Raw genomic sequence first — 16059 nt, forward strand, 5'->3', positions numbered from 1 at the left:
CACTCCAGAGGGCAACAGTGGGCGACATCAGAGACAGACACCAGCCTCCCAAGCACCCTTTGACCTCCTAGTTCATCTCAGGCTTTATCCCACAGGGGCCCAAAGCCCCAGGAAGCCTGGACCCACCCCACGGGCCCGGATACCCCCTCCCCCCCACAACGCTCCTTTACGCTCCAACACTGCATGATGGTCCCACGTGAAGATTCTACAAAACAGGCCATCTCCTTCTATGCCGACCCGTGTGTCTCTGAATAAGCCAAACGCAGGGTAAAAAGGAAGCTCTCCCTACCTTGAACACCTCAAGCTGTTGGTTAATCATCTCTGTTTCCATGCCCACAGGGCCTTGGGACTCCTCGTGCTCTTCAGCCTTCTGGAGCAGAGTAGAAAATTCCTCGAGTTTGCTGCAGAATTCTTCGAGGCGCGCGATGGTCCCTTCCACCTGCTCTTCTCTGGCTCGTGCGCGGTCCCGGAGCTTGCTGCACTGTTTGCTTAAAGCCTCCAGGTCCCGTTTGATGCCGACCAGGTCAGGAGAGGCTTCCTCCGTGGCCAGCATCATCGTGCAGGTCTTATTGGCATTGGTGTTGCTTGCGATGAGTGCTTCCAGTTTCTCTAAGAAGGCTTTAATAGCCTCCCTTTGCTTCTGCAGTGTTTCCATATCTCTCCCCACCGGGGCCATGCTGTCCAGCTCATCATCGAACTCCGCAAACTGAGAAAACATCTCTCGGATGGTGTTCTGGAAATGGCCGATGCCCTGAAGCTTGGTTTCTAAGAAGGAGCACTTTTCATCCACCTGCTGGCTGAGGGCGCTGTGCTCCTGGGCTAAGGCTTCCGCTTGGAGTAACACCTCGGAGGTGCCCTTGGAGTCGGAGGCCCCCGCCACGAGGTCCCGGGCGAGCCCCTGGGCCAGATCGACCTGAGGCTTCAAGGTCTGAAGGGCTTTCTGCTGAGTCTGCAACACAGTCAGGGACTTGTTGCTGTGAGCCTGGGGCCCCAGGGAGTCGTGCACATCTAGCTGTTCCTTTGCACACTGAAGCTGCCTCTGAGCTTCTTTGGAAACTTCTTGAAATTCTTTAAACTTCTGGGCCATGTTCTCCAGAGAGAACTTCTTCCTGTGCACTTGCTCGGTGACCACATCCACCTTCTGGAGCAGGGATTCCTTCTCCTCTGCCACCACCTCTTTGTCCATTTCACAGACACTGAGCAGGCTGCCAGCTGCACTGTTTAGCTGTTCCACCATTCCGAAGTGCTGGTCCATCTCCTTCTGCAGAGACTTTAACTGGGCAAGAGACTTCTCTGTCTCTGCAGGATCCAAGCTACACTTTATTTCCTCGAGGCTGTTTTGACACCTGTCTATCCATGGCCGGAGCATCTCCACGTGGTCTTTATACTTGAGGGCTTTTTCCAGTGAATCTTTCACCCTGTCTTCTCTTTCTTTCACCTGCTTCTGAAATCCATCCCAGTTGGTTTTAATCGTATTCAGTTGTAGCTGTAAGGCTACTTTTTCAGACCCTTGTGTTTTTAGTAATAGGTTTTCACCTTCCTCCATGGTTTTCTCATAAATGTGAGATTGGCCGGTCAAAGTTTTCCTGAAGTCTTTCTGATCTTTCATTAATGACTCCAAGACCTCGACTTTGGCTGATATCAGGGGAGACTTGTTTTGCTCTTCCTTCTTGGCATCCAGCCAAGCCTGGAAATCTCTACACATTTGCTGAAACTGCTGAGAGCTGGCACAGGCTGATTGAAGATGTTGGACATGGTTCTCTAAAAAATGAAATCACAGATGTTTATTTTACATCAAAATGTTGAATGAATCTGCGAAAAGCCTAGAGAAAAACCACCAAATAAATACACCAAATAATCTAAATGCAAGAGTCACCTGCACTGACTATGAGAACGACAAGAGAGCTTATGTTATGGACTAAGTTGGGGGGGGGAGGTGGCAAGAGGTAGGGACTACGGCAAGAAAAGAGACAACGGCAGCTGGATGCCAGAGCCACCTTCATCCCAGGGTGGGGGATGTTCAAAGCTCTAGGTGATGCTGATGCACAATCCATCTCTTATCAAACGTGACTTTTCCACCTGTGTGATGTTTTTTTCCTTTGGCTGTGTGGCATGCACAATCTTAGTTCCCCGACCAGGGACTGAACCCACGCCCCCTGCAATGGAAGTGTGGAATCTTAATGACTGGACTGCCAGGGAAGTCTCAGCCTGTGTCATTTTTACCCATCACAGAGGCAATATAAAACAGCCCATGAGGACGACACAGGTCTGGATCCCAACTCAGCCTCTCAAGAGCTGGAAGGTCTGGGGTGAATGAATGATTAAACCTCTAGGCCTCATTTCCCCAAGTGTGAGCTGGCAACACTGACAAAAGCTGTCACGAGAATGAGGTGACAGTGCGTGCAAGTAAAGCTCTGAGCTGAATGCCTGTCACGGAAAAGGGTCCCTAACAATAGGCATCATTGCTAATGTTTGCTCTCCACGTCACGTCAAAATCAAGGAGTAAGTCTGAAACGGTTGCTATGATCAGTAAACAAATCCGATCAATTATTAAAAAATACAAACTGAGTGCCTAGTGTGACTCTGCAAAAGACAAACACAGCAGCCAATGCACTCTCCCCTGGCCAGCCCTTCTCGGGCAGAGGACCTGCTGCCTCGGACCATCCCGGGCCCATCGGCCACGGAGCAACGGCCACCACAGGTGAGAGAGGAAACCATGCATATTGCTTCTCTCTCACGTGGTTCTCTGGAAACGCTTCGGTGATGCAGCCAGGCAAACTAACTGCTGTCAAGAAAATGAGGCCGAGCCTTTTTAACAACTGTATCCGTCTCCCTTTCTGGTGAAACAAGACTGTCACATAGCATAATCATTTACACCTTTAAAAACCAATTTTTTTTTACAATTTTTTTAAATTGAAGTATACTTGATTTACAATGTTGTGTTAATTTCTGCTGCACAGCAAAGTGATTCAGTTATACTTATATACACATTCTTTTTCATATTCTTTTCCATTTTGGTTTATCACGGCAGACTGAATAGAGTTCCCTGTGCTATACGGTAGGTCCTTGTTGGTTATCCATTCCATATAATATCGTATGGTAAACCATCATGAAAAAGAATATCAAGAAAAGAACGTATACATATGTATAACTGAGTCACTCTGCCGTACAGAAGAAATTAACGCAAGGCTGTAAATCAACTATACTTCAATAAAAAAATTTTTAAATAGCTTGCATCTGCGAATCCCAAACTCCCCCTCCATCTCTCTTCCACACCCCCCCACCCCGGCAACCACGTCTGTTCTCTATGTTTAAGAATCTGTAAAAACCAATCTGGAGGACCTGAAATTTCCATGGGCCTGTATGAGGTGGTCTCCCATCATCTGTGCAGACCTCCCCCCCAACGCTGTGTGTGCGCGTGAGCCCAGATCACCCTCCTTGCATGCCCCTCTCACTGTGGGCAGGGTCTCTTTAGGGGCCTGGTTTACCCAACAGCTTAGAAATAGGGAGTTCACTGATCCCTATTTCTAGGAAATACATGTATTCAAAGAAGACACACAAACCTGCTTTTTGTTCAAGATCCTTAAATGATTTTAAGATGCCTTCCAGCTGCCGACTAAGCTCGGCTTTCAAGTACTCTTCTTTAACCAGGGCCGCCAGGTCCTCACCCAGAGCCTGGGCCACTTTGACCTGCTTCATTTCCTGCTCTATTTCCTGCTTCATTTTCTGGGCTGTTTCCAGCTGCTGGTTCATCGCGTCGGGGTGTGTGCTCCCGGCCACACTGCTGCTGAGTTTATCATCCAAGTCGGCCAGCTTATCGGAAAGGCTTCTCAGCAGGCTTTGATACTGGGTGCTTTTAACAATGGCCTGGTCGATCCGGTCACATCTGTCCCTCAATTGTCCCGTGAGGCTGTCCCATTTTTGGGTCACAGCTGCCAGCTGCTCCTTCACAATCCCATGGAAGGACGGGTGCTCCCCAGGTCTGTGCAGGATGCTCTGAGCAGCCACTGTCAGCTGTTCAGACTGAGGTTTCCGGGTATCAAATTCTTGCAGGAGAATCTAAGAGAAAGAGGTGACGAGGGTAAATAGACACACAAATGATTGGAGAATTAATTACAGAAAACAGAGCTTTAAGTTTCTAAACAGAAATCATAGTTAAATTATCTAGCTTTTATTTTGGTTTTTTGTTACTGCTTTCCTAGTTTTTATTTCAAAGGCAGTGCAGTTATTGTAAACTCATTCAAAGAGCAATGGTGCTTCACAGAGACAACATTTTGTCTAAAATAATATCCCCCAAAGGGAGAAAAAAGAGAATAAATATTTCTGCTAGTCTGGGGAAAAGGACAAAAATTCATGTACAAATCTTCACACACACAGGGAAACACTGCTTTTAGACAAGTTTATATCACACTAATACCAAATTTGATTTTTTTTCCTACTTGTATTTTTCTTTTTATAGGATTTTTAAAATGCTCTAAACCATTTTACATTGAAGGAAATGCACAGTGATAACTGTTAGGATAGATGAACTCATGATGCATTGATTCACAAAGGTTCTTTTTAAATGTGAGATCAACATTTACAGTCTTTTTTTGTAAAGATTTAGCCAATAATCACGTGGCTTAGAGTGAGTGGACTCACAATGGCTTTCATTATAAAACGAATGATCCCTGAATGTCCCTCTTTTAGTAAAATATTTTATCTATCTCTGGGAGACCATGGATAATTACTTCTCCTCAAATGATTCTTTGTATCTTTTGTTTCCATTCTATTCAGATGAGGAACATACACGCCTAGGACAGCATATGACCTAACTACCCAGAGACTGATCTGTATTTTCAGAGTACAGATCAGCTTCCCTGCTCTAAAACCACCACCCACACAGAAAGAAAGCTCACTGAGACCACAGCGGAGCTCCTGTGATTACGTCTGATTTACATTTTCCGGATTTTTTCCCCTTGTGGATTTATCTGCTCATAATTAGACAAGTCTAACTAATCCCGTGGGTTTCAAGGTTCCTCCTCTGCTTCCCTTCTTCTTTCTTCTCTTATTTTGTCTCCCCCACTCAGGGATGTTTTGCATGAGCTTTATAAGTTTCATTATCTAGTACCACAATCAAAATGAATAAAACCTCAAAGGAGTCATTTCTAAACAATACACTAGCTTCTCATAAAAACGTTATTACTTATGCAATCACATTAATACTTCAAAGAAAGTCCTCTTTAACAGGGTCTGTACAAACCACAATATGACTGAAATGATCAAGGGACCCAACCAAAGTCATGGGCTTGGTGGACCCCTCAGGGATGCCCTGGGGAGGCTCCAGAGCTTTGCTTCTCTGGGGATTTCCTGCCAGCCTCAGGACAGTAGCTCGTGGACACCTGACACAGCACAAACATCCTCCAAGGCAGGCAGAGCACATATTGTCCAAGGTAATGTATTTCTAATGAAAACATCTATCTTGTTCAGTCAGGTAAGACTCACCTGCACCTGCTGCCTTTGTGTGTTCAGCATATTTGGGTCAATCGACAAGGGCCCAAGGACACTGACCATCAGTTCTTTTTCTGCAAGCCACTGTTTCAACTGAGCCTCCACAGTCTGGAACTGGGTTAGATAATTTGAGGATTCTTCCAGTTTTTGTTGTCTATCAACTGTTAACTGATTGAGCTCTTGCCACTTAGAATCTAAAAGGAAAAAAGATAAAGGATGACACAGATGTTTGGTTTTTACACATATAATACAACTGTATCTATGAAGACTGTAGAATAGGACTCAAAATGACCCACAACTCTCTTCACATAGTCAATTAAAGCCTAACCTATGAGAAGTGTAAGAAAAATAGATTTGAATCTGATTTTGGAAGATGCTGTAGATTATGGAATATTCCTGAGAAACCTCATTCCTTCCTGCAGTCCTACAGAGTCTGTTTATCCAACTAGAACTGACCCACTAGAACAATGAATATGTATCCTTTTCGTTAACAGCAAACCTTCAACGAACAGATCAAAGTAAGTGACTCCCAAAAGTGTGTATCTACACCCAACCACGCTCTTCTATGCAAATCACACATTAGTAGCCAGCTGCTTGGAATTTACACTAGGAAACCTCACCAACCCTTTAAACTTAACACTGGGAAAAAAAATTCATGCTGTTCCTATCAAAATGGGTAGGTTTTTCTGACTTTTAGGTTTTCTTTGAAGGTTATTCCCATGTATGTCATGAGATACCACAGTTCAGGATGTTCTTTCATGACTCTCCTATCCTATATCCTCCATCACAAAACCTTAAACCCAGTCCTTCCATCCCCAATACCCTAACTCCAAGGTGGTCCTCATTGTGTTTTGCCAGGACCAGGGGTTCTCAAACTGGAGCTGCATCAGGGACCCCTAGAGGGTCTGCTCACAGAGGTGCTGGGCCCATCCCAGCGGGTCTGAAGTGAGGCCTGAATGTGCATTTCTAACACGTCCCCAGGGGATGCTCCACTCTTGCTGCCAGGAGCACACTTTGCAGAACTGCACATCTAGACCATAAGCCTCCTAACTGGCTTCTCTACAATTCCTGATCCTCAGCTGCAATGAATTTGGTTGTAAAATAATTTCCCTTAAATATCACTGAATATGTCACTTCTGGGCTCAAACCCCTCAATAATTCAGTCGTCACCACCTAGATGGCAAGATCTGATGACCTCATTTTGACCTCCAGAGTCTCCCACAAACTGGCCCTTGTCTGCTCAACCGAGAGGGTTTGTGCTCCAAGAGGAAGCCCTCATCTGCCTGCTGATTGCACATCCTCATCCTAACAGGCTGGGTGCACACGGGCCCCACAGCCCACACATTCCATTCCTCCCCCTCTCTGTCCCCGCTCCATCCTGCCTTCATGATCCTAGTCCTCTGCTAGGACCCTGCCTGCTCCCCCTGCCCTAAGGATGGCACGGTCCCTGAAGCCCAGAATTACAGACCATCCCTCAACACATGAGTCACTCAACAAACAGTCATTGATGGTGTAACGAGCTGATCTGACAGATTTTTTCCACCCAGCGTAATGCACTGAAGAGCTGCTTTTCATAGAGCCCAACCCTGAAAGCTTACCTAACGACACCATTCTATGTGGCATGTTCCAGTCAATCGCAACTTGACAACGAAACAATGCAACTCAAGCCATAAATGGAGAAGGAGAAATATCAAAATCTTATCAGGAAGCTTTTCTGAAATATGCATTCCTCACTCCCTCCCCTATTCTAAGATGCCTTGAAAAAGCTCCTCAAAGTAATTCTGTTACTCTAGGTGAGAGCCACTGAATTAGAGCCCAATTAATTATAATGCAACAGGAGTCTCTACTGTTGGATTAAATTCACCGTTCAACATTAAGATCTCTCAGGATGGCTTTTTTTATTGGAGTATAGTTGACTTACAACGTTATGTCAGTTTCAGGTGTACAGCAAAGTGAAGCAGTTATACGTACAAGCATGACTCTTATTAAACTAAAACATACTTTGAAACTTCTAAATTTATCACAGCATATCTGACTCTAAAGGAAGGATAAGATTTAGTTAAATATAATGGAACCATTGAAAGTAAAATGATTCTTGTGACAGTCACAGTAAATATACTTATATGTGCCAGATACTGTTTGTCTGAACTGCACACACACTGACTCACTGAATTCTCCAAACACTACTATGAAGTAGGGAGAATGAGTATCGCTGTGTTACGCTCACTTCTATATCATCCCAATAAGGAAAAGGGGTGATAAGATAACAGGGCTTGCATCTCCGAGGAACAGTCTGCATAGGGACAGGATGGAGATGGGAGGAGGGCTCTGGGTAAAGAGCAAACCCCTAGACTCCAGTGGGGAGCAGCCTTCTCAGGCTGGTCGGGAAAGGGACCAGCAGCATGAAGCAGGGGCTGGCGGGTCCCACCAGGAACTCCATAGCAGAGAAGGGTGCCCACCTTTTCCAGACACGTAAACGAAAAGGACTCTCTACACTAAAATATAACAGAGCATAAAAAATGAGAAGCATGCAAAACTTAGTAAAAAAATAAACCACAGTGAAAACATGTGACTCAATACACAGCACTGTATTAACTAGGATCTACCTTCTTCATAAACATAAATTTTGTGACTGTGTTTATTGAGAAAAACACAAGATACGCCAAGGCCCAGCACCATGTAGTATGAAATGACACTTCTGAATATGCAAAGATCGATTCTGAAACATGAAAGCAAATCCCAACGTCAGTGAGACTGCTGGATAGATGTTTTCTGATAAAGATTATGATTTTTTAAAAATGACGGTGCTTCTGTTCGCAGCCTCTGGAGTAAGTGGTAACGTACCTATTTCTGTCAACATCTGCTTCCACTTGGGGGCCTCTGGAGTGTCTGGGTTCTCCTCCAGCAGCTCTGTCAGCTTGTCTTTCAACTCCTGCACCTTGTTTACATTTTGCTTCAGTTCTGCCTCAAATGACTAACGAGGAAATAAAAAAAGTCACTGCATTAAAGTATGTCAACATCAAAAGACAAAAACACAATTTCAATAGAGTATTTTTTTCTCTAACATGACCAAAAGAGGGGAAAAAAATTCACTGTTGAAGGCCAATGTGAGTGAGGAAGGGATTCAGCAGTGAATTATATTTTCTTTTTCTCTTTGTAATTATTCTTCAACTAGCTGATAAAAGAATCCCAAAGAGGAATGCTAGAGCTACAAAGGTAATGACCCTCATCCCATCACCTAGGAAGAATTTCAGAGTATTCTCAAATCCCTTTGGAAAAAATAAAGGTGACATCAGTAAGACTGTAATTAATCAGAAAATCAGACTTGATAAAGGCTGCAAGATTTGAGACTCTACTAGTGAATAAGCACTTTTCTGGACAACACATTACAGAGTTCACAGATAAGTTAGTCATCGGAGACAGTCTTGCCAGCATTGCCACAGGGCAAAAAACCACTTTCCCAACCCTGACAGTTGTAGAAAGAAATACTGTCTATTAAAGAAAGGGAAAGCGTGAGCTCCCCTATTTTACACTGGACAGAACAGATTCCTAATGCACGTAGCCCTGAAATACATCTTTTCCAATACGTACTGGCTAAAGTCCCAGACTTAAACTGATTTACAGGTGGCAAAGTTGCTTGCGCCCAACAGCTCACTCATCTTGGGATATCTGTGTGCGACACTAAGTGACTATTAGCATCCATCTCTACGGAAATTTATGTTCAACAAAGCTGGCGAACTCTGTTGACAGGTATAGAGCGAGACACCAGAATGGGGCTCCTGCCCCGCAGGGCTCGGTTCCGAGTGCTGATCTGTCCCCTCACGTCTCTGGTAAATGGACCCACAGAAGATACCTTGTTCTGCTCAACCTGACTCTTCACAGCCTCGGTGTCCGTAGGCGTAGGCGCCTGATGCCATTTCGTGGCGGTGTTGCTCATGGCCTGTAACCACTGCATCATGGCACCTGACTCTTCCTGAGCCTTCTGCAATCTGGAGAGTTTGGTACTCAGTTCAGCCATTTTGTCCTTAAGTAAGAGGCCAAGGTCTTCATAGTCGTGGCTTATGTCAGTCATATCCTTTTTAATGGATGTTAATCCTACACGTGAGAAAAAAAATTACACTGACACATTTTCAGGGTGTTTAGAGCTCCAGAAATAAACATTTGTTTTACGTGCTATTTCCCTCTATTTTGTCAATATTAAGTCTACTATGATAAAGTCATAGAGTTTTCAGAACTAAAATGTTACATCATCTTACAATGCTACTTAATGACAAATACTACAGGGACACTGAATAATACAAGTGAAATGACATAGGTATTTTAAATGGAATAAAAAACCCAAACCACGAAATGATACTTCTTAATTCCTCAGGCATCAAATTAAAAAAGTAGCTCAAACATGTTCTTCCAAGTGAGAAAATATCTCAAATTAACCCAAAAGAAGGAAACATACACCAAAAGCCAAACTGAATTACCAGATTTCATTAAATTCAGATGAACAGAACTGCATGGAATGTTATATGTTATTTATGGAGAACATGACCATTTCAAGTTTGAAATTTATATAACTACTTGTCATCCCTAAAAAGATTTTTCCCTCTCTCTCTCAAAAAAGAAAAAAAAAAACACAACCCACCCCCCCCAAAAAAACACAGCAAGTTATGTAATCAATAAGCACTTAAAGTTACTACTTACCTTTATTTGCCAAAATTTCCTGAGTATCTGTGGCTGTTCCTTCACCATTTAATATTACTCCACCTGCAAAAATATTAAAACTGAAGTCATTACAGATTTCTGTTGTATTTTATATATATTAATAGTAGTGGCATTACAGCCAACCTCACAAACAGTAATTATTTTAAAATGTTATTACTATTTGAAAATGTAAAATAATGATTCAATCTGAAAATCAAATAAAGGTCTAAAAGTTCAAGCTATATCTTCTCTTCTGTATAAAACTTATCCTTAAAGTCCTAACATGATCAACTTAAACACTAGAGTTTCAGTAATTTTAGACTGTATACATAAATCATTAACTATTAATTTAAAAGGCAATTTTGGGATAAGGTTGCTTTAATGCTGAAGTTATTTTAGTGATACAGTCCCGGAAGCACAGATGTTGGTTACTATGAGTGTTGCTTGAAGCATAAATGCCTGACGGACAAAAGAATGTGCGTCTCAAGTGAAGGAACTGAAAATTGTCTGCTGTAGTTACAGTGTTTTCATGGGTTTTGTGGAGGCGGAATGATGTAAAAATACATGAAAGAAAAGTTAAAAGTAAAAGAAACCATGTTGTGTCAGCAAAGAGGAAGGAGGTACAGGGGTTGGGGCACCTGGGCCCTGGCGTATGTGTCACCTGAACTTAAACCCCAGCCCTACTAATTACTGACTGCACAGGTGTATCCACCCCACCAAACTGCTGGAGAGAATAATGCCCATCTCGCGAGATCACTGTGGGAATTAAAAGACAGTTACCCTACTGCCAAGCAAGAAGGAACAACTTGGTGAACAGCAGTAATTATTTCTCTTTAATTCTATAAACATCTAGCACCAGTACCATTTTCATAATCAGAATATTAAAAAATCAGACTTTCTCATGTTAGTACACCCTGGCTCTCTATCCAAAATACGAAGACATTTCTGCAAACTAACCACATGAGAACAAGCCTAAACAAAAACATTTAAATATCTGAATCTTAATCTAAATTTGTTCCTTTAAAAAAAAAAAAATCACACACTATGCCCCATAGCATTCCAGATGGAAGTGAAAATACCCTGTAGATGCTCAAGATTAACTCCTACCATGCTTGGGAGTTGTCAAGAATAAGGAAAAAAAACTTTTTACTTATTACTAATATAAAGTGGATCTGAAGAACTAATATAAAACACCACGGAATCCCTTTCCTTAAAAAAACAAAAAACAAACCAACAAACAAAAAAACCTTGACATTTCAGGAAATCTGATTAGGAGAGAAAGGAGGAAGCATCACACACGTATACTGTGAGGATTGCCTGAAATGGGATTAATAGAGCGGAATAAATGGTGGGTGGAGAGGGGCCCAGCTGAACATCAGCCTCACAATGGAACAGCTGGGGGCTGAGCAGAGCCGATAAACCAACAGAGGATCATAGGAAACCCTCAGAATAAAGATATGAGATCTGCCTTCGGTCTACTCTGGGATTATTTTAAACCTGATAGTGACAACAATATAAATACGTTTTACACTTAAAACTCTATCTACAACTTAATTTTAGAACCACCATTTATACATGATTCCCCCTTCTGTTGAGAAGCATGATAAGATTGTGATTTAGACATGCTGGCTAACCCCCTACAGAATTGTTTTCCTTGGGAAGAGTGTAAGGAATAAAGCAGATGGGAATAAATTAAGAGAGGTCCACTCGACAGAAGAGAACCCATCTCCTTCCCTCACCTCCTTCTTTCCCAGGAGACCAGACACATTTCTTTATCAAAGATTTCAAATAGAATTTCTGCGTCTCCATCAATTAAGGTAAAAACAAACAAACTGGAATCTGATCTTTCCCCTTCCCCAGTAAAATGTTCCTTATTCTTACAGATGAATCTGGCTACATTTTAAATTGTAGTATTTAATAAGATGAAACCTAAGAGATCTGAAATTTGACCAGGACACTTTTCTGAGGCAGCATTTAGGGTGTTTAGAGATGCCATCTTTCTTGTCACTTTCCCTTCGTATTTCTGAGGTTATTTTAAACATTAATTTTTAAAAATAACGCACACAAATAAAATCAACATGGGTCGACCCAATTCTTATGGGTTTTGCCACAAATGTAAATAAGCACTTACCTGACTTAACTGCTGCTATGGCCTTTGCAGGGGTCGTTACAGCACTTATTAGGTTACATAGTGAGATCCCACTGTTGTTGACTTTCTGAATCTCTGGTGTTTTTAAGCTCCACTTCTCTTGTAATTTCTTGAGATATAAAAACACATTATTTTTCAGTCTTTGTAATCATTTCCAAGTTACACACTACAATTGAATGTCTTAAACATATCTTGAGACAGTGATGATTGTGGGTTCTGACTTATGGGAGTGGATGGAAGAAAAGGACAGCATCCCTATCTGTTCCAACAGCCCAGGTGACTGTTAACACTGTTGGCAGTGAGGAGTGGGGTGGGGTCCATCCTGAATTCTGCTCCCAGCCACAGTGGAAGCCAGGCCAGTCCCAGCTGCCATGGGTTCCAAAGTAACTGTCAACTGTAAGTCTACACAACTGTACTAGGTAACAGCCAAGCTACAAAAAAACCCCCAAAAAACAAACAAAAAAACCAAAAAAAACCAACAACAAAAAAACGCAATAAAAACAATTTTAAAAAGTGGAAATTCACAATTCCATTTAATAGTGAATTTTAATCATCAAAACTTCAATGAATTTTAAAGAACACACAACTCCACAAATTTGGAGTGGAAAACTTGCCGTAATTGGTCGTAAGTTTTATGACCTGAGTCAGATGACAGAAGACTCACACACTAAAGATTCAAATAACTTTTATCTTCAAATACTGGTTAGAGTGATATATCCAAACTAGAGCAAAATGCTGAGTTGAAAAGAAGGGTCTTTTAAGAACATTATGAAAAATGGTATAAAAAATAACTACAACTAAATAGAGATGTGGTGGTGAAAGAAACTTGGACCAGTCAGCAACTCACAAATATGTCTCTTCAAAAAGGTGAATTAACTGAAAGTCTGTGTCCTTGTTCAAAAGATCAGTTAAACCCACATCATGATTTCCAAATATCACCAAAACACACTGTACATACATGAGGATCTAACTTATGTGTTATTAGATAAAAGGAAACCTCTCATTCTTAACACAAGCAAATGAGAAATTCGTATCAGATATGGACAGTGAATCACCTTAGTTTCTTCCAAAGATTTGCCTAAATCCTCTGCACCAAAAGAAGGCTGCACAACAGGAACTCCTTCTGTGGTTTCTTTTATCCATGACTTTAATGATTTAACCAGGACTTGAAAGGCATCCATCTGTTCTTGACAGGAAGATACAGCTTCTTTTCTAGATCACAAACATCATTGACAAATTTAAGCCACAAAGGGAGATCCTCCAAAGCACTAATTACTAATAAATAAATTATTATTCCCAGATCAAGCTTAACAGTAAGAAAAAAATCTTCCCCCAGGCACACTCCAACCCTCAGATACAGGAGGAAAGGTTTCAGAGGTGGCAAGTGAAATCAGCTACATAACTCCTTGTCTATTTCCTCAGTAAAGTCAGCAGATCAGAACAGGAACAGTTAAGATATCTGTAACCTATGTGTAACAGCTCTCTATAATGCTACATAGACTCTAAAGCCATATAAACAGCTTTAACATGATTTAGAGTCAGTGAGCTTTGATTTGTCCGCTTTATATGGTGCTAAACACCAGCAGGCTGAGAACCAGAGGCAAAACAAGTCACTGACATGAGGGAAACACAGCACCATCTAGGGGTACCTCTGCTGCACTACAGTCACTTCAGTGGATGGGTAAACTGGGTCTTTAGAGAGAGAGAGGACAGGTTTGTCTCCAAAACTAAGGTAAGACCTAGTGATGCAGAATTTTAATGGGTACGCCCCCCTCCCCGGATACTCAGAAAGCTCCATAATGAACTATACGGCTTTCTCTGTACACTCAGCACCACAGAGGAAGGGCACACGCCTGGCACACGTACAGCTGTGAGGGCAGTTAGATTTGGTACCTGGATATCAGGTAGATGGTGTGTGCATGTGTGCAGGTGTGTGGAGGATTAGCAGAGAGTGTATGGATGGTAAACTAATCACAAATGACCATATGGTTTTACAGTTGGACCCATTTGACAGAAGAAACAACCTAGAGTTTACCCAGGGAAACCAAAAATATTTCTCCTGTGCAATGTGAACGAAATAGGACGGAAATGATAGCATTGTGAGTAGTCCAGCCAGCACTCAAAAGTCTCGGGCAGAGAATTGCGAAGAAATAAAGAATAGCTGAAAGAGAAATGACTACTTTCTATCTTCTAGGGGGCTTCTGTATGAACTCTGGCAAAACCAGATGTATATTCTAAACTAGCACGAGATCAGAAATACAAAAGTTCAATCACAAGACTCACACCCCTTGTACAGCTTTTTACCTTAATTTAGGCTCATTCTCTTGTTTCTTATCTTGTTATTCATGGAATCATGTCTGATCTACAACTCTTTAAAAGGAAACTATTTTACAAAAAAAAAAAAAAGGCCATCCAGAACTGTACTGGAAAGATGCATCATTTTCTGAATTGAGCCCAGAAAGCAATGAACCATGAGCTATCTTTCAAGATTATTTCTGCCTCTGCAAATATAAATGTAATTGCCAAAGGCTTCAGGTTACAGTGAGTTTAGACTATTTTCAGTAAAACACTACCACCACCATTCTTCTTACACAGTGCTTTCTATAAATGCTTTCATGTAAGAGGTAGTGAATTTCCCTCCTAAATACATTAACAAAAATACTTAATTTTAACAGCAAAAAATTTATCAGTATTAAAATACTTATAAAGTGGTCCTATGCTTATTCTCAAGTTTCCAAAAACTGTTCCAGGTAGCTACGTAACTAAACAGAAATCATACATTCCAATTAGTATCAAGAAGAATAAAATCCAATTTCTTAAGCAGTGCTTACTTTTCTTTGACGGTATCCTCCATTTCCTTGAATTTCTTTGACAAATTATTTGTTTTTTCAAAAACCAGAGCCTTATCCCCTGGCAAGCCATAGCTAGAGATCTCCTTCAAGAGATTCTGCAAAACTTCGAGATCTTTCCTGCGTTCTAGCAATTCAGAAGTTGATTCCTACAAAGCATTTAGATATTTCATCAATATGAGATGTTGCTATGGACATAAAGAACAGATTGGTGGCTGCTAAGGGGGAGGGAATTGGGGGAGGGATGGAGTGGGAGGTTGGGGTTAGCAGATGTAAGCTTTTATATATGGAATGGATAAACAACTAGGTCCTACTCTATAGCACAGAGAACTATATTCAACATCCTAGGAAAAACCATAATGGAAAAGAATATTAAAAAAAAGAATGTATATATATGTATGACTGAGTCACTTTGCTGGACAGCAGTAATTAACACAACATTGTAAATCAACTACACCTCAATAAAAAAATCTTAAAAAACATAAGGTGTTGGGCTTCCTAGGTGGCACAGTGGTTAAGAATCTGCCTGCCAATGCAGGGGACACGGGTTCGAGCCCTGGTCCAGGAAGATCCCACATGCTGCGGAGCAGCTAAGTCCATGTTCCATAGAAAAAATAAATAAATAAATAAAAACAAAAAACATAAGGTGTTGATAGATCTTCAAAGGGCATCCCATCCAGATGTAGGTATGGGACCAGAGTGGCTCTACTCAGCATTTCACAGAATGATCCTGCCTACAGTCTAAGTATAAACCAACATGCAGGCAGGCTGCTTGAAAGAGAACACTTTAATTTAAAAATGCACTCTTTACCTTCTGCCTCTGTGGGCTCTGGAATAAGATATGCATATCACCTATGATATACAGAAAATGAGAGA

The 16059-nt window shown here is 41.7% G+C and overlaps 1 protein-coding gene across 11 annotated transcripts in view; it reads right to left on the bottom strand.

The window, feature by feature from the left end:
• Positions 1 to 16059, bottom strand: part of DST (dystonin) — a 470805-nt gene that overhangs the window by 95503 nt on the left and 359243 nt on the right. For all 11 annotated transcript variants that reach the window (XM_057698598.1, XM_057698604.1, XM_057698599.1 and 8 more), the window contains 9 exons: positions 15166 to 15332; positions 13390 to 13546; positions 12317 to 12443; positions 10186 to 10248; positions 9344 to 9585; positions 8335 to 8464; positions 5485 to 5684; positions 3564 to 4059; positions 290 to 1761 (listed from right to left, as the gene is read on the bottom strand). In XM_057698598.1, coding sequence (XP_057554581.1) covers positions 290 to 1761; positions 3564 to 4059; positions 5485 to 5684; positions 8335 to 8464; positions 9344 to 9585; positions 10186 to 10248; positions 12317 to 12443; positions 13390 to 13546; positions 15166 to 15332 — 3054 coding nt within the window. The remainder of the gene's footprint in view (positions 1 to 289; positions 1762 to 3563; positions 4060 to 5484; positions 5685 to 8334; positions 8465 to 9343; positions 9586 to 10185; positions 10249 to 12316; positions 12444 to 13389; positions 13547 to 15165; positions 15333 to 16059) is intronic.

Source organism: Hippopotamus amphibius, chromosome 11, assembly GCF_030028045.1.
Source record: "Hippopotamus amphibius kiboko isolate mHipAmp2 chromosome 11, mHipAmp2.hap2, whole genome shotgun sequence".
Classification (NCBI taxonomy): Eukaryota; Metazoa; Chordata; class Mammalia; order Artiodactyla; family Hippopotamidae; genus Hippopotamus; species Hippopotamus amphibius.